General features: G+C 38.4%; 1 protein-coding gene across 5 annotated transcripts in view; it reads left to right on the forward strand.

Moving 5' to 3' along the window:
* The window catches only part of THADA (THADA armadillo repeat containing), a 319,486-nt gene that overhangs the window by 79,316 nt on the left and 215,255 nt on the right, over window positions 1-24,915 (forward strand). For all 5 annotated transcript variants that reach the window (XM_039232422.1, XM_039232420.1, XM_039232421.1 and 2 more), the window contains exons 23-26: window positions 511-643; window positions 4,261-4,374; window positions 9,273-9,395; window positions 17,997-18,088. In XM_039232422.1, the coding sequence (XP_039088353.1) occupies window positions 511-643; window positions 4,261-4,374; window positions 9,273-9,395; window positions 17,997-18,088 (462 nt within the window). The remainder of the gene's footprint in view (window positions 1-510; window positions 644-4,260; window positions 4,375-9,272; window positions 9,396-17,996; window positions 18,089-24,915) is intronic.

Consider the following 24,915-nt stretch of genomic DNA (forward strand, 5'->3'; position numbering starts at 1 on the left):
TTCTCCACAGGATTTGGTTGAAAATTTTATGGGAGGCCACCTTTTGAGAGACATGAAAATGATTATTAAAATGTACCTTAAAATGTGTTTTCTGTGAATATAAATAATCTCTGTAAAGGCTGACCATAAGTTGTAATGAAGTTACCTTCTCTTTGTTGGAAATCTTGAGTTTTGCAGTATAGGTGACCTTACGTAAGAGCTTCAGTAACCTTCACATTTTGACTGTGATACTTATAAGCCACGGTATTAAGCTCATTTTGCAGACAAGACACATGCTTTATATGCTTTGGTAAGAAATGGAATCTTTAATAGCTTCAGACCCAGCTTAAGCCCCATCATAAAGAGGAAGGAAAGTGAAAAGCAGAAAAGGAGACAATTTTTAGTTTTCCTCCTTCCAAACGTAAGGGTATTTATTCTTTTCTAACAATGTTGATGCGTTAATAGTTTGTACTTTTATCTTTTGGTACCCGATTCTTGCAAACGTTTGCTATCATTATCTGTGCCTTTTAGGTGCCCCGATGTGAGTCTGCAAAAGCTACCAGAACGCTGGCTATGGAACGTTTTAGAGGAAATTAAATGCAGTGATCCTTCATCTAAACTCTGTGCTACGAGGCGCAGCGCTGGGATTCCTTTCTACATACAGGTACTTATCTACGGGACAGAGCTGTTTGTTTGTCTCTTGATAATTTGTTTTATTTCTCTTTTGACAATCCCCTTGACACGGGAGGGAGCATATTGCATAAGGGATAGCTCTGTCTTTTATGTACATGGCTTTGTTGTATGTCTGGACAGAGTGTTCCCATGACGGATCTGTTCTTGGAACAAACCCTCTCTCTCCAAGGTCAGCCTTGTCGTATGGACAGAGGCCGGTATAGATCTCTACCTGAGTGTCAGGTAGGCAGACACCACCGGGACACATTCATGGCTCACTTCTAGGAAGTGTGCATGTTGCTTTTTTCTTTCTGAGTTAGAAAAAATAGTCTTCCTGTTATTTCAAGACCCTAAAGACTCTCTCTGAAAGCAACGAGAATTAGCAGTTTCTTTTGAACATGCCCATAAAATGTCCATGCATAAAATAATTTGAATCCTAATCGTAGCCAACACTCATACATGGTTATTTGACATACATTAGCTTATTTAATCTTTCCTCGTGCCCTATGAGATATATCCTTTTATCACCCGTATACTAGAGATGAGGAAACTGAGGCTTGGGAAAGTTAAGTGACTTCCAAAAACCCCAGAGGTAGTGTGAGCAGGACTAAGACTCAGAGCTCGGGCAGCCTGAATCCTGAACGACTCTGCCTGTGAGAATGGGTGTGTGGGAGTGTGTTTTCTTTTTATTTGCACAGAAGAAAGCATATCATACACACTGTTTTGCCCGTGCTTTTTTTCACTTACCATTATACCTCAAAGGCGGCTGCATGTCACCACATCCAGATATTGCTCGTGGATAGGAAAATGTTTTATTTCCACAGTGTTGAAATTAAGAGGGTATCACCCTCATGAATTCAACGAAGAAAAACCAAAGTCCTCACGGTATTAAATCAGACCCTGACCTGGAAAGTCTTTGTTTAGTGTTTAGTAAGATACAGTCCAGGAATGGTGGTGGTATAATAAAAGCAATGGAAATGAAGTGCAGCAGAGTTTCCCTTCCCTTTCTTATTCTTCAAATTTTCACGGTCCTCATTTTGTGATGACAGTGGAAACCAGCTGGCAGAGGTCACTGATGTGACGCAGAGAGCACCGAAATGAACTCCTCTCTGGTCTGGGCCATTCTGCATCAGTTTGGTTCATCTCCTGCCTGTAATTCATTTGGAGCTAGTGTGTCTTTGCGTCCTTTGAGGTCAGGTGTTAAGATCGTGCAAAGTCTGGTTGCACATTTGTGCAGTGTGCGTTTTCCACCTCTGGCTCCCATCTAGTACTAGATATTGGTCATACTGGCAGGGTAGTCAGGACGCATTCTTTCTTTCTTTTCTTTTTTCTTCCTTTCTTCCTTCCTTCCTTCCTTCCTTCCTTCCTTCCTTCCTTCCTTCCTTCCTTCCTTCCTTCCTTCCTTTCTTTCTTTCTTTCTTTAAAAATTTTTAATGTTTATTTATTTTTGGGAGAGAGAGATAGAGTGCAGGCAGGGGAGGGCAGAGAGAAAAGGAAACACACAATCCAAAGCAGGCTCCAGCCTCTGAGCTGTCCACCTAGAGCCCAATGCAGGGCTGGAGCTCACGAACCGTGAGGTCATGACCTGAGCAAAAGTCAGATGCTTAACTGACTGAGCCTCCCAGACGCCCCAGGACATGTCCTTTCTTAGCCCATCCTTGGGGAGAGAATCATAACTATGCAGACAACTCTTGGGGGGGAAAAGCCACGCTCCAAGGAGACATTTCAGTAATTGCATGTAGCTTTCTTATTAATGTTAGTTGAGTAAAATCTAAATTATTAGAAAAATCTGCTCAGAGAGGCCCCCATTCTTCTTAGCATAACTTACCTTATTTTTTGTGCAGACAGATATAGAAATGTTTTGAGGGGCGCCTGCGTGGCTCAGTCGGTTAAGCGTCCGACTTTGACTCAGGTCATGATCTCACGGTTTGTGGGTTCGAGCCCCGCGTCGGGCTCTGTGCTGACTGCCAGCTCAGAGCCTGGAGCCTGTTTCAGATTCTGTGTCTCCCTCTCTCTCTGACCCTCCCCTGCTCACGCTGTCTCTCTCTCTCTCTCTCTCAGAAATAAATAAATTTTAAAAAAATGTTTTGAGTGGTCATTAGAAAAATAGTATATATGTTTTATGAGCATAAATAGCATAAATATACTATCATAAATTTGTCTTTTTTTAAGTTTTTAAATTTATTTTGAGACAGAGAGAGAGAGAGAGAGAGAACGAGAGAGAATGCGTGAGCATAGAGAGAGGGAGAGAGAGACTTCCAAGAATGGTCTGCTCTGTCAGCGCAGAGCCCAATATGCGGCTCGAACTCACGAAGTGTGAAATTGTGACCCGAGCCAAAATCAAGAGCCAGATGCTCAACTGACTGAGCCACCTAGGTGCTCTGATAAATTTGTCTTTTAAACCTACCTGTTTTGGATGTGTTTACTTCTTGTATGCATTATAGAAGCTTCCAAAGAAGCTGAATAGCTTGAAACTTGCACTCTGGGGAGCTACTGCCTAGGCACAAATGAAATAAGCACTGCTGCCTCTAGCTCTCCACAACCACTAGTCTATATTTCTGTGTCCACAGATTGCCCTGTCTGGATCTTTCATATAAATGGAATCATATACTGTGGCCTTTATGTCTCTTTGGCTTCTTTCAGTTAGCATGTTTTCAAAATCCATCCCTGTTGTAGCATATATCAGTACTTCATTCCTTTTTATTAACTCAGGTGGTTTGATATCTTATTTTTATGTTTATTGTATATTGGCAAGATGTTAGACACAAAGTAACTTAGCAGCTCTTGAAAATTCAAATATAGGACCCCTTTGGAGTTTGTACTATTTCCTTTTGCTCCATGAAGTTTCCAGTGCTACAATTTGATGGTCCTTCAGGTAGAGACTCTTTGGTAAAGAATTAAATAATCAGTCTCCAGGGAGTTTCTAAATCCTTGTCAGAAATTGAATCCACGGGTTTTTGTTGTTGTTGTTGTTGTTGTTGTTGTTTTAAGTAAAGAGAATTTTCTTCTTGGTAAATTTGTTACAAAAACTTCCTTGCTGGGGCTCCTGGGGGGCTCAGTCGGTTGAGCATCTGGACTTTTGGTTTCACTCAGGTCATGATCTTGCAGTTCATGGGTTCGAGCCCCGCATCAGCCTCCACACTGAAAGTGGAGCCTGCCTTAGGTTCTCTCTCTCCTCTACCCCTTTTCCCCGCTCGTGCGCGCACGCTCTCTCTCTCTCTCTCTCTCTCTCTCTCTCTCAAATTAAAACAAAAAACAAAAAAACCAAAACTGACCTGCTTACTGTCTCTGAGACCTGTCACATAGTTATGGTCGGAGGAGAGTTCTCGGTAAGAACCATTCTTTCAACCTCTTAGAATTATATAGTTAACAAGCAAACTGGAAATGACCTTAAAGATGCCATGATATCACCATCGCTTTACTTTACAGATGAAGAATCTGAGGGATGGAGAAGTTGAACTACTTGCCCAAGGCCACATGGCTTACTTAACTTGCTTGATACCACATGTTTTTATAGGGGGATTTTGCATTTGGGGATTGATTCTGGAAGTAGAAATAGGTATTTGTAAAATAAGAAGCCCAGTTAATTTTTGTCTTATTTTTCCACAGGCACTATTGGCATCTGAACCTAAGAAAGGCAAAATGGATTTGTTGAAAGTAACAATGAAAGAGTTAATCTCCTTGGCTGGGCCTACAGATGACTCACAGAGCACAGTCCCCCAGGTAATGATGGAAATACACAAAGCCTGCTAGGAAGGCAGTGATTTTAAATCTTTGCTGTACCAAAAAAATAAAAAATGAAAGTATCTGCTAAGAAAGAAAGAAAGAAAGAAAGAAAGAAAGAAAGAAAGAAAGAAAGAAAGAAAGAAAAAGAGAACAAGAAAAAGTATTTGCTATAGATCTAGAATTCTTGAAAACAGGGTAGATATTTGAAGCTCGCTCTGGATGCTTTTGTTTTGTTTTGTTGGCCTTTCCTGTCCACAAAATAAACCATTGCTTTAGTTAACCAAATGGATGTATTTTTAAACTCTGGTAAAAACATTCAACTTAGATAAGGTATTTTATGAGGCTACTATCTCACCTAAAATTTTTTGAATGAATGTGCTGTCACTTTCAGATTCCATGCGTGCTTCTTTGAGTTGATAAACATTTTGTAATTCAGTAGCTCATCTTTCCCTATAATGAAGTGTCTAACTTTTGGTCTATACTTATTTTAGCTAATATTTGGTCCCTTTCAGTCAATGCTGCAGCTGGGATTAGAAAGAGAGAGAGAGACAGAGAGAGAGAGAGTGTGTGTGTATGTGTATGTATGTGTAGGTGTGTGTGTATGAATTTGGGGTAAGTATTCCTTGAAGCTCAGCTCCACTCTATGATAGTAAATACTTTCAAGTAGGTCTTCTCCAGGCTTTCTCAGTAAATGCTTTTACAGTAGGACTTTCCTGCCCAACTGTAGGGGGCCCAGGCTAGGTTAGGGAGCAGAGGAGCTGATGCGTGCAGTCAAGTACAGTCCCTGTGTACGTGTGGTTTTATTTCAGAGCCTGTGGGAGGTGCTAAAGGGAAGCCCACGGGCCAGAGTGACTGGTGGAAAAGGATGGAGTTTATTAGCATATGGCACATTCTAGCCTGTGAGTGTAAGACGTGAAATACCTTTATTTCTCTAAAACTTTTAAAGCATTACTCATCGCTTTTCCTAAATGATCAGTTTTACATTTTTTCCCAGCAAAATGTGACAAATATAATTGGTTCCATTTTTCTAGACTATTACTTTTATTTCCTATTTTATTTGTATCTTAAACATTTATTTTTGAGAGAGAGAGCAAGAGAGAGCAAGCACGAGTGGGCGAGGGGCAGAGAGAAGGAGACGAAGGATCTGAAGTAGGCTCCATGCTGTGAGCGCAGAGTCTGATGCTGGCCTCTACCTCACGAACTGTGAGATCATGACCTGAGCTGAAACCAGGAGATGGCTGCTCAACTGACTGAGCCACTCAGGTGCTCCTACTAGACTATTCCTTTTAAAAAGTGCCATTTCTTAAATGAGAACATCTAAAAATAATGGAGTTTGATTTAAAAAAATCTTTTAAACATTTATTTATTTTTGAGTAACAGAGAGAGACAGTGTGATCAGGGGAGGGGCGGAGAGAGAGAGAAACACACACAGAATCCAAAGCAGGCTCCAGGCTGTGAGCTGTCAGCACAGAGCCCGATGCGAGGCTTGAACCCATGAACTGTGAGATCATGACCTGGGCCGAAGTCAGATGCTTAACCAACTGAGACACCCAGGTGCCCCTAAAGGAGTTTGATTTTAAAGAGTGTTGTAAAATTATTGTCTTACTCTGCTTCAAGATCATTGATTGCATTTTAGTGGTCAGTTTTATCAAATTGGTAAAATTGAAAAATTTCATCTCTGACATCTTCTTTAAAGTTTATTTATTTTAAGAGACGGGGCGAGGGGAAGAGAGACAGGGAGAGAATCAATCCCAAGGCTCCATGATGACAGCGGGATTCAGATCCATGAACATGAGAAGGCTTTTGGGCTATTTTTAACTTGGTTATTTGTCTTTGTCTTTCAGGAGTTGTGTTTTTTGTTGTTTTAAAATAATTTTCCTGATAAAAATTCTTTTTTGGTTGAGTTACACACATCTTCTCCCAATCTGTGGCTTCTCTTTTCACTTTGCTTATGGTCTCTATTATTGCATGGAAGTTTTAAATTTTAATAAAATGGAATATGTCAGCTTTTTCTTTTATGGTGTGTACATTTGGATCTTGTTTAATAAATACCCCAAGGCCAGAACAATATTTTATATATATTCTTAAAGTTTTAGTTTTATTTCTCATATTTCTGCCTTTACACTACCTGTAATTTGTTTTTGTCTGTGTGTAAAACAAGAAAATAATTTTATTATCTTCCATTTGGATAATTAATATACAAGTGTTTTTGATACAGTATAATCCTTTCCCCTTGATTTATAGCACCCTTCTATCTCTGAGGTGCTGTTTTTTTGATATACATGTCTGTCTGTGTGCTCTGTTTTATTGGTATGTTATATTATCCCTGAGCCAAAGTCACTATTTTAATTACTATCTTTTTAAGGGTGTGTGGGTGGCTCAGTCTGTTAAGCGTCTGACTTCGGCTCAGGTCATGATCTTGCCGTTCATGGATTCTAGCCCTGAGTCAGGCTCTTTGCTGACAGCTCAGAGCATGGAGCCTGCTTCAGATTCTGTGTCTCCCTCTTTCTGCCCCATTCCTGCTCTCACTCTGCCTCTCTGTCTCTCAAAAATACATAAACATAAAAAAAAAATTTTTTTAAAAACAATGAAAGACATAGAGAAAGATCTGAATACATGGAGAAACCAGGCCATGCTCATGGACTGGAAGATTTAAATATTAAAAAAAGAAGTCATGTCAACAATTGCTATACTGCAACTAATGACTTATCTATAAATTCTTTTGGATTTTCTTTAGGGATAATCATATCCTCAGTAAATACTGCTAAATTTATTTTACCTTTCTAATTCTTATTCATGAAGTATTTTCCTTATTCTGCTGGCTGGAACTTATAGTATGATTTGTATAGCCATAGAAATAGCAGTTATCCCTATGTGGTTTCCGATAATTGCTGCAGGTTTAAATCTGTCATATAGCTCATTAAGGGAATCCTATTTCCTTGAATGCTTTCATGTGTCTTTTGAGATAAATGTTTTCTTCTTGAATTTGCAAATAATCATGAATATACTGATTTTTGTTACAGTGCCATCTTTGCATACAGAGTCCTAACCCACAACTTTGACATGGTGAATTGCTTTTACACATTGCTAGATTTTTTAAAAATAGTTTTTGCATATTTTCACTGGATTCATGAGTTTGGCCTGTGGTTTTTCTTTTTCATGCTTGCTGTACCTGTCCTTATTTTTTATGTAAAGTTTGTTATTGAATTATAACATATACAAGGACATATACAAATCATACCTGTACTGCAGTAAAGTTTCACGAGGTGAACATACTTGTGTAACTAGCAAGAGACAGAACATTTTAACACCTCAAAGACCTCTCATGCTCCCTTCTTATCAGTACCTTTTCCCCAAGGGTAACTGCTAGCCTAACTTTAACACCTTAGTTTTAGTTCTACCTGTTTTTTTAAAAACTTCAAATAAATGAAACCATGCCATTGTATACTCTTTTGATGTGGTTTCTTTTGACCAACATTATGTTTATTGTATCATTCCAAGTTGTAATTGATTTGTTTTCATTGCTAGATGATATTATATAATTTATTCATTCTTCTGATGAACATTTGGGTCGGTTTTTATTTTGGGTTATTAAGAATAGAATATTTAAAAACATTCCTGTACCTGCCTAATGGTGAACATATATTTCTTTTCAGTAGATACCTATGAGTGGTTTTTGGGGTATACTGTATATGAAGCTTTAGTAGAAATTACCATTTTCCCAAAGTAGTTGTCCTTACCTTACTTTTATAGCCAGGCTGTGCTAGACTGATAAAATAAATTTGGGAGTCTTCTCTTCTCCGAATAGTTTATATAAATTGGGATTATCTATTCTTTGAATATCTGGTAGAATTCATCTATAAATCATAGGTGTCTATTTTTTGGTTAATTGTTGTAGTTTTTATTTTGGGTTTGTTTGTTTTGGTCTTTGGGTAGGATTTTTATCTATTGATTTCCTAGATAGATAATGATAACATCTATCTCACTTTCTAGTTGCTCCTTGAATTTGTTTTGATAAATTCTATTTCCTGGGAAATTGTTCATATTGCCTTAATTTTTCAAGCTGATTAAGGTAGTATTATTCATAGTAGTATTTTTGCTTTATTCTTGATGTATCTTTAGTCCTGGTATCTTTGGTATTCATGATACTACTTATTTTTTCTCTCTTGGTTAGTCAGAGGTTTGTTTTGATTTCAAAGACTCAGCTTTAGGTTTTGTTAATGGTCTTAGTTATGTCATTGCTTTTTTCAAACTTTTCTGCTTTTAACTTTTCTTTCTCTTTTGAACTTAATGCTCTATGTCATCTTAACTGGACAGCTAACATATTCATTTTTGTCTTTTTTTTTTCTTTATGGCATGTAAGGCATACATTTTTTTAAAGTTCCACTTACAGTGCATCTCACAAATGTTGATGTGGTTACTGGTCAGCCCTAAATGTTAAAAAAAAATTTTTGACCACTCTTTTTTAAAGTATCGGTTTTAAAAGTATTTAAAGAAATCAGTTTTTTACTTAGTTCCACTGTGATCAGATAGATTATGATCTATAAGATTTTAATTATTTGGTATTTTTTGAGATTTTATTTGTAGGTAGGTTTTAAGTCATTTAAAAAATAAATGTTTCATGTGTACTTGAAAAGAACATGTTGTCTACTTGTTAGGTGCAGGATTCTGCATATGCCCATTGAATCAATCTTTTTAATTGCACAATTCAAATCTTTTAAAAAATTGATTTATCAGATAATTGTGTTTTATCAAAATCTGCATTTCGTTTGTGGATTATCCGTTTCTTCTTAAATTCAGTAATTTTTTTATTTTGAGGTTTGTTATTCAGTGTGTACAGATTTAGAATTACCATGGTCTTTAACCCACAACTAATTTTTAGCTTTTTATTCTAGGTTCATGCTTTAAATATCCTTAGAGCCTTGTTCAGAGATACACGTCTGGGAGAAAATATTATTCCGTATGTTGACGATGGAGCTAAAGCTGCAATTCTAGGCTTTACATCACCAGTCTGGGCAGTAAGTGCTTTTGCCATTTATTTTCATTGACTTAATTATAATTCCAAGTAGGTTTTAATAAACTACTTTTTATCTCTTTTGTTGGCTTTTTAGCCCTAATTCTTTGTTTTCTTATTTAAGTGATAGCTTTAGGGGTTTTAGCATATATCTTTAGCATCACAGTCCATAAGAACCGAAGGGTATACACTTGCTTTTCTCTCCCCTCAATCTTTGTGCTTGTGTTACAATTTATGTGTGTTATAAACCCACACTACATTGTGATTATTTTTGTTTAAACTCTCATTTATCTCTTTTTCAAAATTTATCAATTTTAACCATTTCACAATATGCAGTTCAGTGGTATGAGGTACATTTGCAGTGTTGTGCATCACCACTATCCACTTGCGGAACTTTTTCATCACCCTAAACAGAAGCTCTGTATCTGTTTAAAGAGTCACTCCTCACCTCCATGGAGTGACTGGTGAGGTACCCCCTGCCCCTGGTAACCTCTGTTGTACTTTCCAGACTCTATGAATTTGCCTATTGCAGGTACCTCATATAAGTGAAATTAGAGAATTTCTGTCTTTTTGTATCTGGGTTATTTCATTTAGTGTGGTGTTTTCAAGCTTCATCTATGTTGTAGCCTGTGTCATAATTTTGTTCCTTTTTAAGGCTGAATGATATTCTGTTGTATGTATATATGACATTTTGTGTATCCATTCATCTGTTGATAAACACTTAGGGTTTTTTTGGCTATCATGAATAATGCTGCGGTGAACACTGGTGTACAATACTGTGTTCCTGATTTCAGTTCTTTTGTGTATATCATATAGTAATTCTATGCTTAACTTTTCTGCAGTGGCAGTGCCCTTTTATACTCCCGTGAGCAATGCATAAAAGTTCCATTTTTGTTACATCCTCTCCAACACTTGTTCTTTTTGCTTTTGTTTGTTTTGGGTTTTTTTTTTTTTTTTTTTTTGCTTTTGATGATAGCCATCTTTATGGGTGTGACATGGTATGTCATTCTGGTTTTGATTTGCATTTCCCTGGTGGTTAATGATGTTGAGTTCAAGGCAGAATAACTTTCAGTATCTTAATATGTCTTTCTTTTGGATACCCAGAGCTGTGGGCTCTGGGTATCATTGTGTTGAGTGAGTGCTATAAATATACTCTATCAAAAGATGAAAAAACCAAACACAGAGTATTAAAATGGGGGAGGTTAAATACTGAGTCACTGTCTCTTTTTTTTGCGGGGGGGTGGGGGGTAATATCACCGTCCAGAAATTTTTGGACTCAGAACTCTAAAGATAGTGGACAGTACCCAGGAGAGTAGGTGTTGGATTTAAGAAGGTCACCTTTCACATGATTTTTTCATGATTCTTGGGAGAAGTGCCATGATTTTATTGTCTTCCTTCCATAATAAAGGAGACTAACTTGGAGTTTGTGAGTGCTTGACACGTGGCTTTAAAAAAAAAAAAAAAAAAGAAGACTGGCAAAGGGAGTGGAGGAAAGAAGCTAGACCTAATATATCACCTGCAGAATGGAGAATTTGCTGGAAAGGCAGGCATTCCAATCGGTGATCCGCACAAACCATTTTATAAGCATATGATAAGCCTCTAATTCAGAGTCAATATTTCATAGTGTAGCCAAAGGCACAGACTTCCAGTGTAAAGAGGAATCCTCAAGGTTGCCAACTTCTGCCTGGAAAATGGTGCATCTTCCTGTAAGAAAGACAAATGTCTGAAACCCTGTCTAGGAGCATTGCCTAACTACTCCTGAGGACACAGTGTTTACCTTTTGCATTTACAGGAAGCAGAGCAATACCTGTGTACCTTCAGTAAAGTCACAGAGGTAGGAATGTGGCTTGACCATGCGGAACTAGAGATCATAAAACTGATTGCCAGAAATATCAATATTGTTTCCGTCAAGTCATTAAATTCAAGATGAACAAAGAAATGCTTTCAGAGTGAAACCTGGTGACCTTTCCAACATTTTAGCAAAACTGAAAGTATCAAAAATGAGTGGCTCATTTTTAAAAAGGATTTTTTGAGACCTTTTGAAACAGTAATGTGGACTACAGAAAAGTAGAAAATAAAAGCATAAAAAGAAAAGTAAAAGTCACCTGTTCAACCACCATACAGATAATACTCATTATTAGCACCCTGATGTATTTTCTGCCTTTTTTAAAGTGTGTGTTTCAAATGTGTGAAGTACTCAGATATATACACATGTAGCCACAAAGACTGCACTCACTTATATAAGTGTTCATATTTAGTTTTATTGGAGGAGGCAGGGAATCTTCCTTATTAACACTGGTTATGAAGCGATCTTTCTGGTTCTATTCAGTTTGCTGTACTTGAGAAAATAAACATCATAGCTCTGATGATCAATACTGTGACTTTAATATATTGTTAGCATTTTTTAATAAAAATTTAATCTAAGATATGCCAAATTTATAAATCAGCATAATCGATGAACATGAAGAGGGCTTCATTTTGGGACAATTGAAATTTACAACAATTTAAAATAACCTAGCACAGCATTCTCTGTTGAAGTCACTTACAGGGTGATTTATCTTGAATGCATGGGAAATATGCTTTAATTTACAGAAACCTAATTTGTGCGCATCTTCTCAGGAATAGATCTTGTGCCTAAATGTGACTGCATTTGTACTTCTGACCTAATTGTTTTTCCATGTTGCAGAGGAAAACACAAGTAAAATTAACCTAATTTTTATTTTGCACTAAAGGAATGTTTTCCAACAAGCATCCATGTATAATTTTGTTTTTACAGATTGCTCAGTCTTCTGTATTGAGACCATATACATTTTTTGATCTTTGTCATGCCTTGTGCATTTTTAAAATACAGGGGAAGGGTATTGTAAACATTATTAGCATTAATCATGTCTCCTGTGTTTCAGATGATATATTAAACACTAGAAATACAAGGATAAATAAGACATAATCATAATGATGGCTGTTTTGTTGAGGATTTTCTGTGGGCCTGGCATCTGGCATCATTTACCTTGATAATCTCAGTTAATGCTCGGAACAGCCTTGCAAAGTAGATTCTGTTATTACAATCCGCGTTTACAGATAAGAAAAACAAGGCTCAGAGAGGCAAAATAACTTTGTGTAAGGACACACGACTATTATCTGTCTGACTTCAGAATCCGTGCTATTATAGGGCAAAGTTTTTGATGTTAGAGGAACACAGTGAAGGTTCATCTTATCTACCTTGTAGGGTGTTGGCCACATTACTTAGGAAACAGAGCTGGAAGTATAGCCTAGGTGCTAAGGTTTTATTGAGTGATACAAATCCCAAGCAGCAAGAATGAAGGAAAAAGGGAAGGTGAGACCAGGAAAAAGGAAAGACGTTATTACTGAACAGGCTTTGACCTTGCAGGAAAACCGAGCTAGTTGTCTGGTCATGGAACGGTCCCACCCTCCTCTCTCTTACTGGTCAAAGATTAACCATGGGGTACGCGTTGGCACAGCCCTTGGGCAGCTGTGAGAGAAGGCAGTTCCCGTGCTCCATGATAGAGCGTCTCATCTGAGTCTGGAAGTGGCCAGGTGCTCCACGGCCTCTGTGGGTATAATTGGGACAGACCTGGGGTTTCAAACTATGACACCCATTGCTGTTGAAAACCCTTCATAAGAGAGTTTCACAGTCAGGGAGTGATGGCCTCTGATGGGTGTAGTTAAAAATGGAGACTCGGTTGTAAGGTGGCAAGAGGGAAGGAGGAAGACTGATCAGGAAGCTGTTGTAATAGTTGTGCTAAGTCATGATGATGGCTCAGAATGGAAAAAATATTAGTAAAAATGGTCACACATGGTCATCTTTGACATGTCTTTTGGAGATGAAGCTAGTTAAGTTAAAAATTTAGGTAAGAGTGATTTATAGGTGTGTGTATATGTGTGTGTGTGTGTATATATATATACGTATATACATATATATATGTATATATATATGGAAACTGAGGTATTTCTGGGTATTCCCTTTTTTTGTTCAGTGAGTAGAAAACCAGATCTTCTTTCCCTACATCCTCATTGCAGGGCAGGTAACTCATCTTCCAACTTGCCCAGAAACTCCGCTGAGTATGCCATTTTAGCACCCTACTAAGACATTACCAGGATAGCTGGATATATACATGTAAAAGAATGAGTTTTCATCCTGTCTTACACCATATTAAAAAATGAACTCAAAATGAGTCAGACTCCTTAATTAATTAATTTTTAGAGAGAGCACACAAGGAGGGGAAAGGGGAGAGATGGCGGGGGTGGTGCTGGGAAGAGAATCTTAGAAGGCTCCAAGCTGAGCAAAAGCCCCTCGTGGATGAGGGGCTGGATCCCACAACCCTGGGATCATGACCTGAGCTGAAATCAAGAGTCAGTTGATTGAGCCATCCAGGTACCTCAATGATCAAACTTTTGGAAGAAAATATTAACTGTCTATCTTTGTGACCTTGGATTAGGTAACAGTTTTTTAGATATGATACTTAAAGCATAAGCAGCAAAAAGAAGAATGTTAGACTTGATCAAAGTTTAAACTGTTTGTGTTTTAAAGGATACCATCCAGAAAATGCAAAGACAACTGACTGAATGGGAGAAAATATTTGCAAGTCATGTATCTGATATTGGCTTAGCATATAGAATATATAAAGAATTCTTAAAACTCAGTGATAAAAAGGCAACCCAGTTAAAAAATGGGCAGGGGCGCCTGGGTGGCTTAGTCGGTTAAGGGTCCAACTTTCGCTTAGGTCATGATCTCACGGTTCGTGGGTTCGAGCCCCGCGTCGGGCTCTGTGCTGACTGCCAGCTCGGAGCCTGGAGCCTATTTCAGAATATGAATCACACTCTCTCTGACCCTCCCCTGCTCACGCTGTCTCTCTCTCCCTCTCTCTCCTAGAAATAAATAAAAATATTAAAAAAAAAAATGGGCAAAGAGCTTGAATACATTTCTCCAGAAAAGGGATGTAAGTAAATGTACAATAAGCACATTGTACACTTGTACGTTGAAAAGATGCTTAACATCATTAATCACTAGGGAAATGCAAGTCAAAATCACAGTGAGAAACCATTTCATACCCACTTAGAATAGTTACAATAAAAAAGATGGACAGTAACAGTTATTGGGGAGCATTTGGAGAATTGGTGAAATTGGAACCCTCATACAGTGTTGGTGCAAATGTAAAATGGTACCACTTTGTCAGGTTCTCAAAAGGTTAACATAGTTATGGTTACCGATGAGAGAGTCGGCCTTGTGTGAATGGAGGTCATGGTTCTTGGATTTCCCACAAAAGATTTATGTGAGGATCCACACTCGAATAAAGACAGCTAGAAGGAAAGTAGTGAGCACAAAGCAGTTTGTCAAGGACATTACACTTTCAAGGTGAGAGAGTGTACAGGCCCAGAGGTGGCAACTGCACTGGGGTTAGGGGTGTCTTTCCTTTTTATGTTTGCATAGGTTATGGGTCGTAGCTAGGGTGGTCTCCAGCTGAGGTTGTTTCCTGTCATCGAAAGGACTCCTACTCATTGGGAGGGGGAGTTTTTGACCTTATAGGTTCTTTGCCAGAACTGTCAAGACCATCTACTGTCACAGGGGTGGGCAGGGAGGTGGGTCAACACCGCAAGGTAAATATAATGAAGCTGTATGTTACCCTGGGGGTAGAGGATGAGGAGGAGAGTGCATGTTCTGCACCTGTGGCTCTTGGTCTGTAAGCCTTAGGTTGTTGGAAGCCACAAAGTCAGGATGTTGTGCCCTCAGGCTTCTCATGTGTCACATATTTGTCGCTGCCTTTGCATCCAGCTCATATCTAACTGCCCACTCTTTCATTACCATATGAACCAGCAGTACCATTTCTATGTGTATACCCAAAAGAAATGAAAATATGTTCACACGGCAACTCGCATATGAGTGTTCATAGCATTATCTATACTAGCCATAAAATGGAAACAACCCAAATGTCCATCAAATGATGAGTAGATTTTAAAATATGGTATATCCATACAGTGGCATATTATTTGGCCACGAAAAGGGATTACATTCTGATCCATGCTATGACATGAGTGAATCTTGAGGACAGCTAAGCTGGACAAAAGACACTGTATATCATGTGATTGCACAAATATGAAAAGTCCAGAATAGGCAAATCCATAGAGACAGAAAATAGATTAGTGCTTGCCTAGTGTGGGAGGGTGCATAATGACTACTAATGTGTATAGGGTTTTATTTTGGAGTGGTGAAAATATCGTGGTATTAGGCAGTGGTGGTTTCCTACGTTGTGAACATAGTAAAAACCACTGAATAGTTAGTACCCTTTAACACAGTGAATTTTATGGTATGTGGATTATATCTCAGTAAAGGAAAATTATATTAATGTCTTAAAAGATCATGAATTGGTGACCTTGGGAGATTACCATGGCATGAACCCATTATCCTGCAAAATGGTAAATTTATGGAAATGATTCTGTAGTAACCGAGTAACAGGGTAACCAAAGAACTGATAAGGGGAAACTTTATTTCTCTGAAAATTATAGCTATTTAATGGTAGAATATCAGTCACCATTTTGCTACACCAACTGGAATAGGCAATGTGATTATTGACTGCTAACGAGGGAACTTCATAATGAACGAATCAGGCTAATACTACTGGAATCCTCAGATCTGTCTTAATATTACTGAAAAATTGTCTCCTGCCTCCAGCCTATTGAATCAGACAAAGGGGGTTTCTTTCTGGGGGTACCCATTCACTTTGTAAAACAGTCCTCGAAGTTTTGATCAAGGGCAGGCATCGTCTTTCATCTCCAGGAGCTCCTATAATAGCCTGACTGCATCTAGCAGCCTTTCTTAGAACGTTTTGTTTAGTGCAGAATGGAATTTGTGCTTCTGTTTTTCTTTTTATGTTTTTGTATGATTCCTGAGAAGAGACAGGGTTTTATATGACTTCACCAAGTCATCCTAAACCCAGAGTCTTAGGGCGCTAAGTCAATAGACCAGGTAAGAGACAATCAAGATCTGAGCTGGGCCAGAGGCCATGTTGACGGTGTAACAGGATAGATTTGTTGTTTGGACATATTGGTTCGGGCACATAGTAGTGTCTTCATGAATGATTGTTCACTGTGGAATGAACAGAAGTGAATTTGCCCAATTTTAGGGTTTCATTGCAATATTGGTATGAATTATACCACTTTGGTATGAACTGTGGTCCACTTTTAGAGCTACCATGCATGAATTGAGTCAGTCTTGGGCTTCTGGAGGAGAGGTTGCAAAGCGGTGGCTGATAGGTCAAATCTAGCCTACAACTGTGCTTTATTTGGCCTCCTCGATGTTTTTTACCCCCTTTAATCTGTTGCCAACATTTCCAAATAATGAGATTTCACATAAAAACTGGGTTTTCTGGCTTCTCTTAAAAAAGCAGATCTGGCAACACTGGGCTTACATTCCCTCATGCTACTCAGTCAAGGCTGAATAGTGACTGTGTTAGACCCACTCCTGTGCGGCTCCTGTCACTCACTGGTTCCTGTGGACGTTTGAGTTTGTGACCCTTACTGTAGTGGTTTCAGAGGCCTATTTTCAAAGGCTTCCATTGTTACTTTTAATTCCCTTTCTTCTTATATTGCTGTATATTGCTTATACCGCATGATTATGACACCTATCTCATTAGAATATAGGCTCTGTGTTGGCTGGAAGTGTGTCTTCTATTTCTAAATATTCTCCATGATCCTGGTATAGTGCCTTATATATTGTAGTGGAGTCTGTATGTATTTATACATCTCTGCTCTGATTTGCCAAGGTAATTGAGGAAGCCCAGTATGCCATGGCATTCAAGACATTTAAAAAAAATTTTTTTTTTAGTGTTTATTATCTATCTATCTATCTATCTATCTATCTATCTATCTATCTAAGAGAGAATGAGTGTATGTACGCACGCACACAGAGGAGGGGCAGAGAGAGAGAGAGAGAGGGAGACAGAGGATCTGAAGCAAGCTCTGTGCTGACAGCAGACAGTCCAGTGCGGGACTTGAACCCACGAACTGTGAGATCATGACCTGAGCCGAGATAGTTTCCTCCTCTTATTTTTATCAGCCAGTTGTCTCAGATAATTTTAGGGTTACAACTTATTAGATTACTGCATTGTAGGGTTAATAAACAACATTTTGGATCTTAAATGTTTTCTTGGCCGTATTAACACTGTGGATTGAGTTAGGTCTTATAAATATATCCCATAGGTAAATGATTACAGGAAATGACTGGAAAGAGCTGAGCTCTTTAAGGGAATAATCATTGTCAGAAGGGATATGGGAAAATGAATTTTTTTAAAAGAAGTGTCATTTGATGATTCAAGTACAAAGAGATATTGCAAACACTTGGTGGTAATGTTAGAAATATAGGCAAGGGCTGTGTTGTGTGCATGTGTTGGATTGCAGAGCTTAGTGTAAGAAGAAAGTCAGTTCCTAATATAGTCTTTGAAAATTATTTCATGAACACAAACCATATTTTCTTTAGCCCCATACTAGCCAGTTGGGTAATGACTTTGAATATCAAGTTTGAACATTGTAAATGTTGGTTTCATGCCATGTGTATTTCTTAATCCTTATTGTGCATTTATTTTAATATTAGGTGAGAAATTCATCCACGCTTCTTTTCAGTACCTTGATCACAAGAATATTTGGAGTTAAAAGGGGAAAGGATGAACTTTCCAAAAAAAATAGGTAAGCTTCATCTAACGCTAACTTCACTTTTTACAAAATACTGTCCTGGCCAAAAATAATTTTTGGAAATTTGCTTACTTTTATGGATTCATCTAGAGCGTAAAACTATTAAAATACTATAGTAAATTCACCTAAGCTGCCAATTTCCAAGCTCTTGGGGGAAAATATCTACTGTTTAATAAGTGGACCTTTCAAAGCAACACAAATATGGCAAGGTAGCAAGGGATGAAATGCACAGCTGGTTTCTCAGTGCAACAGCAAAAGGTGTTTTTCTGTTTGTTTGTTTTTTGTTTTTTGGGCGTCTTCAGATATTCCTGAAATGTCCTAGATTGTGTGTTGGTGGTTTTTTTTTTTTTTTTTTTTTTTTTTTTTTTTAACCACATACTAGCTTGTGTAGTATCTTCACACTTTTATAGCTGGAAGCTTAAATGTTTATGATACACTCATCAGAACATGTCCCAGATTACTTTTGCGTTAAACTCTGTAGCCAAGGGGAGCAGTTCCACATAGATGTTGGCCACATGGAATAAACAATGCTTCTTACTTTTTAGGGCTTTAGTGTTACGGTTTTTAAGATGTTTTCCTCTTAAGGTTTTATTTTTGTTCTTGTTTTTGTTTTTTAATGTCTGGAAGGAAACCTATTGAAACACTCTGATAATGGGTCATCTTTAGATGGAATGAGCAAGTTCCATTTGTTGGTTTTTAAAGAAGAGTTTTGAATAGCTATTTCTTCAGCATTTGGGATTGGATGGCAATCTAGCGGCTTGCAGTGCGGACGCTAGATGTCACTGTCGCTGCATGTTTCATTACTTTCTTAAGTCCATTAAGGATCCAGTTAGGTCCAGTGCTTTCTCTTAATGATCTAGAGATAACCCTGGCCCTGTTCCTCTTCTCCCTACAATGGCTGATTATCACATTTTTAATTTAGGTTTTAAGCTATTATTTGTTAAAGTATTTTCTTGTGATGGAAGTAAGTTTTGGAATTAGAAAATATGAAATAATTTTATGATGCACTGTTGGTAATTCTAGTGAAACCTACGGATAGTTCTGAATTGTCATTTAAAGGGCTATTTAATGCCCTATGAAATTCAGTAAATATTTAAAAAGAAGGCAATGGGCTTTAAGTATGAATCCCCAGGATACATTCAGGAAATATCAGTGAATCTTGTTTTTTGTTTTTTGTTTTTTTTTAATCAAGCTGTTTTTTAAAAATAATGCTAACATTATTCCTTTGGAAAGATGACTACAATTTTTACTATTTAGTGGGTTTCTAAAGAAATTCTTCCTCTCAGTACTTTGAAATCACTAATATTTCTTTCTCCTTAGCTTTCTTTAGTTTGTAATAATTCTAAAGTGCTGAGGTTTAAAATAGTTTGGTCATGTTATAAAACTGTGATAAATAGGGACGCCTGGGTAACTCAGTCAGTTAAGCATCTGACTTAGGCTCAGGTCATAAACTCAGTTTGTAGGTTCAAGCCCCGTGTCAGGCTGTGAGCTAACAGCCCAGAACCTGGAGTCTGATTCTGATTCTGTGTCTCCTGCTCGCTCTCTCTCTCTCTCTCTCTCTCTCAGAAAGAAATAAACATGAAAAAAAAAGAGAGACCATGATACATAACAGCATAAGTAAAATATGAGGTCATTAACAAGTGAAATTAATGTTTAAAACTAAATTTGAGAGTGAAGAAATGCTTTTTTCCCCTATCACTTTTTATAGAGTGAGTGATTCATGGATGTGTACACAGATTTTACTATGTACAGGAGAAAATCATCAGATTCATTCCATTTAGGTTACATTCTGAGGGAGGGTGGAAGAATAACACAATGAAACCACCCTGCTTTAATCCTTTTGCCAAAGGCATGCTGATGGGAGCCGCTGTTAGACATCCTTTTTTCTTACATAAGAAAGGTTACAAAATACGTAACTTTCCTAGAAAGAGGGGAATGGAATATTCATATAAATGTTTTGAGTAACGTTGAAAAGTGAAATGAAGGAACTAGGAAATTAACAAATTTTAAAATGTGATGCACATTCTTGGTTAGAGCCTTTATTTTAATAATCTGAAGATTGGTATCTATCGTGATGTCTACAAGGCTTCTGTTCTCTGTTTAACTGTGGAAGCGGGAAGCGTCCACTGGATTTGCTCTGCAAAACCTTTAGTGTCTTAGATTCGGTGTTATTTGTCGTGGTTCTTCCAGCTGTAGTTTGTTTGATTTTGTCACTTTTTGTTGAAATGTTGATAAGCCCGTTCCCTACACTCTTAACTCCCTGAGGGCAGGGCGTTTTGCATGTATTCTCTATATACATCGTGGGCACTTTCAGAACGCTAGTATAATGATGTCTTCTTGGTTGGTTACTCACCCATCGAGTAACTACACAAGGCTGGGGAGACCTCACAGGCCAGTTAAGTGTGCTTTCACAGCCCCAGATTGGCCTGCACACCGTCTTGCAAATGTGTGCTCTTGGTCAGAAGGGAACTGGTCATAAAAAGCACATCTGCCTTTCCCATCTAGTGGGGAAAAAATGTCTACCTTGGGGTAAACAGACTTGGTTTCTAGGCATTTTGCTGCCCCTGGAGATGACCTTAATAGACTCCCTTATCCTCTCTCTACTTCAGGAATAATAGGGTCTGTGCTCTGTACTCCTAGGGCTGTGGTGGGGATAAAGCAGATGATGAATAGTTCATTTCTTTTAAAATGTTGGAAGTCCTATGCAATTAGAGACAGAGTTGCTTTTTTTCTGTTACCACTTCTATTATAGTACTCAGCCCATCGTCTTAGAATTACACTGAAATTTTGGAGTACAGAGTCAATATCTTACCCATTGGTATACTTAGCATATGTGTGGCATATAATAGGCACACAGAAATAGTTGCTTCATGAGTAAGTAAATTTTGTTACGAGAGGAGAGATAAGAAATCTGGTTTCTATTCCTGCCTTTGCTGCCATATAGCCACGATAACCAACTGAGACAAATTAGTTAACCTGTCTGGGCCACGGTGTTTTCCTCTAATATGAGATTGGGGCCATCCTGGAGGTCTCCTATTTCTGTAAAATACTAAGCTAAGGCTTTATGTAATTGTTACTAGAATTGTGGTTTGGAAACCTGCTATATTCCCAGTCCCTAGAACAGTACCTGCCTTGTAGTGATGAAAAGGAGGGAACAGAAGGCTCTGCCTCCCCAGCTGGAAGTATGTAGAGTGCCCTCGGAATGACGGGACTCGAGAGCTCCTCAGTCATTCTAGATGCGTTCCTTGGATTATGAAGAATGAGAACACTTAAGTTTCACTTGTTGTTTTGAAATAGTTTTACAGCATATAAATTTTCTTTTTTTTTTTAATGTTTTATTTATTTCTAGGAGAGAGAGAGACAGCGTGAGCAGGGGAGGGTCAGAGAGAGAGGGAGACACAGAATCTGAAGCAGGCTCCAGGCTCTGAGCTGGCATTCAGCACAGAGCCTTACGCGGGGCTCGAACCCACAAACCGCGAGCTCATGACCTAAGTGAAAGTCGGACGCTTAACCGACTAAGCCACCCAGGCGCCCCTATAGCATATAAATTTTCTAAATCTCCTTTCCTTTCTACTTATTACCCCCTGACTGACTTGGCCTGACTGGATGAATCTTTGGTCCTACGTAGAAGCAGAGCCTGCCCAGCCCTGGGATGCAGGGCGTGTGGTGGGCTTTCCAAAATGGCCTCCATCCGCAGTGTTGGGAATGGCCTCCCCTTGATGGTTCCTCTTTCCATACACGGCAGGAGCTAAACCAGTGTGATCTTCAACTCTAGGTCTTTCTCTTTAGTCCCTGTGCTATTAACCTCAACTATTTTAGTCTCAGGTAAATGACAAATATCAGTATGTAGCTCTCCGAACACTTCCAGGTTTTGCCAAAACTTCACATTGGCCTCAGTGTATTCTACAGCTCTTGCTTTCTCTCTTCACTTTAAATCACTTCGCCAATGAGAACTTGTTAGCATTTGTCATGAACTCATTATTGACAACAATAGAGACGTACATGAGAAGTATAAAACCTGGACCTTGCGCAAGGAGCTTCTATTTTAGCTGAGGGAACAAAACTTGTTATTTGTGAAAGATACAAGTAGAAGACAATTTGTAATAAGCAGCTGCACAATGTGACATGAGTATTAGATGCACTAGAAAATCATTAGTGGGAGAGTTGAGTGGAATATTTGGGGGAAGCAGTGTTTCTTATAAAGCTTTGGAAATGAGTAGATTTGGGGTACATGGAAACAGGTGGGCTGAAAAAAATGGAACGAAAGAATAATAATCTTGCTTTTTGTATTATTTAGTATAATGATCTCTATTCTGTCTTATTAAAGAAAGTTTATATTTAAATGAGTAGCCTGGGATGGTTTAGTACAATTTAGGAAGAAAATATTTGTAAAAGCTTCACTAGGTCCACCAAAAATTATTTTTAATGACTATGTTAGGAGATGTAGAATGGTATTTATTTTACTTTCCTGCATCTGGAAGGATCGTCTGAGGGGCATCTGATATGGTCCAGCCTTTGCTTATAGACAGAGTTTGAAGTAGTTTCCAAACAGACTGACTTCTCTCCTGTTCTTCATGTTTTCTAGGAAAAGGGATTCCACAAGTTTCTGTGGTTACCCACTCCATTGTTTAGGAAATAATTGGATTCTCAAGACGAAAATTGAGAGCTGTAGGGCAATTTGGTTTTTATATTTTAGAGAATGTAATTATTAGAATTCAGAATAGCTTATTTGCTTTGAACTATATAATAGTTTGTAGCAAGCGCCTATTTGGCCAACCTGAAAATCAAACTTTTCTTTGACTGTGGCCAGGATAAACTTAACATCCTCAGACCCAAAGGATTCTCATTTCCTCCATTTAAAAAGCATTTACGATGTGTTTACTCTGGGCCAGGCCCTCTGCTGGGCAGCGGGACCCAAAGCTGAAAGAAACATGCACTTGGCCGCAGGAAGCGGACAGTCTTGTGGAGAATATCTGCTGTGCGGTCGTCTCCGTTCCTCTGGTGCAGAAGGAAGAGGGTGGCGTATCTTCAGTGGCCGCTTGTGTGCTTGGTGTGGCTAGACCCCTCGTGGGTGTCTAATTTAGGCTCCGTCACAGCCCTGCAAGGTAGATGGATCATCATCCTAATCTCATGGAAAAATAAACTAAGCTTGGTGAGACTTAGTTACTTACTTGCCCAAGGTCAGGTAGCCAGGAAGTGGCAGAACTAGAACACAAATCAAGTTCCCTTTGTGGAGCATGTGCGGATTTACACAGCAATACACATAGCCCCTCGTGAGCAGTGAGTCACCTTGTTAGTCTGGATTTAGGTTTTACATTGTCAAACTGTGCGAAACGAGCCACTTCACCTAAGGTCTTGGTGTGGAGCGAGAATCTCACGTCTCCCATGTGGCAGGTTGATTTTAGGAGGAAAAGTGGGAGGGGGTCAATGAGAAGTTTGTTTTGAGATAACTATGCGTTACCTTTCTGTACCTTGTGGAAGACTGTGTGCTTTTGTCCCATGGATATTCCCTGCCTAGGGAGCTGCTGCCTTCATACAGAGCAAGGTGAGCAAGGAGCAGCTCACAGGGTTTCTAATGTTACACTATAAAGTAAGGAGTGTTGAAATCTTAGTTTTCTGGTTGGCAAATAGGGGATGAGTTAAATTACCTCAATAGGATATCGATGTGGCCAGTAAGACATTTACCCCTTGAATTTGATGATAGTTCAGTGCTTAGAGGGAGACGATTTGGGGGTTTTGTGAGAATCCTTGCCTGTGCTGTGATGTCCTCTAGGCTCAACCTGATTTTCTCAAGTCTGTGCTTATGTTTTTCATGTATGTCTTTTAACAAAAATGTTACTAACAACTGTTACTAGTTTTTTATCTTTGAGACGACCTAAGATGGAAATTGAGGTGTGGAAAAGTTTAGTGACTTGCTGAAGGTCACACAGCAAGGGCTGGAAATGAGTTTAATGATTACTTTCAGCTCACAGTAAGCTCAACTAGAACATTTTTTTAAAAACCAGCTGATTATTTATAAATGGAGTTTCTATTGGCAACAATAATGGGAGTTTGGATTCAAGTCATCTGAAATTGAGTTAAGAGTCCCAGTGTTTTGATATGGTCTGGAGGTGTCATTCATGCATTTTCCACAGTTGTTCAAGAACATTCAGTCTGGTTCTTTAGGCCGAGTAGATAAATGAGTATTTTTGGAGACCAAGAAGTAAAAGTACAAGTCTTGTGTAACCCTTGTTGAGAAGTCCTTAAAATCAGAATTAAGTCTACATGACACTTTGGCCTACTGGAGAGTTTCATGTTGCAAGTTTTTGTTCATTCTTAGGTTCGTGGATCATAGGTAGAAAAACCACAAATAGAAATTTTAACCAAAAAGAAGCTCTTAAAAAGAAATACGTTCATGAACTTGAGGTGGGAATTAGTCATTGTGTTCTTAAATATTGACTCTTGCATGGACCAAGTAATCTTTGTTCCTAAGTACTGCTTCAGGCCATTGCCTTCTTTAATAACTAAGGCATTGTTGCTTTAGTTTGAGCATGTTCTATGGAATTTTGGCAATGCATGCATCCTCTCTCTGCATCTTAGTAAAAGCATGAGTAAATATTTTTTCTTAGCTTTGGTATTTTTGTAGCTTACATTTTATATGAACCAGACTAATATAATGTAATACCAGGATTACATAATTTAAGACGTCAGGATTGCTTCCAGGACTATGAGATAAAGTCTTCCTTTATCAGGGGTTTACAAGCAGTAGTTGGTGCTCATTCAGTACCTGTAGAGAAATACCACAGAGCTATTTTCCAAATGAGAAAATGGAGTCAAAGAGG

Source organism: Hyaena hyaena, unplaced genomic scaffold, assembly GCF_003009895.1.
Source record: "Hyaena hyaena isolate Hyena2069 unplaced genomic scaffold, ASM300989v1 scaffold_64, whole genome shotgun sequence".
NCBI classification, from domain to species: Eukaryota; Metazoa; Chordata; class Mammalia; order Carnivora; family Hyaenidae; genus Hyaena; species Hyaena hyaena.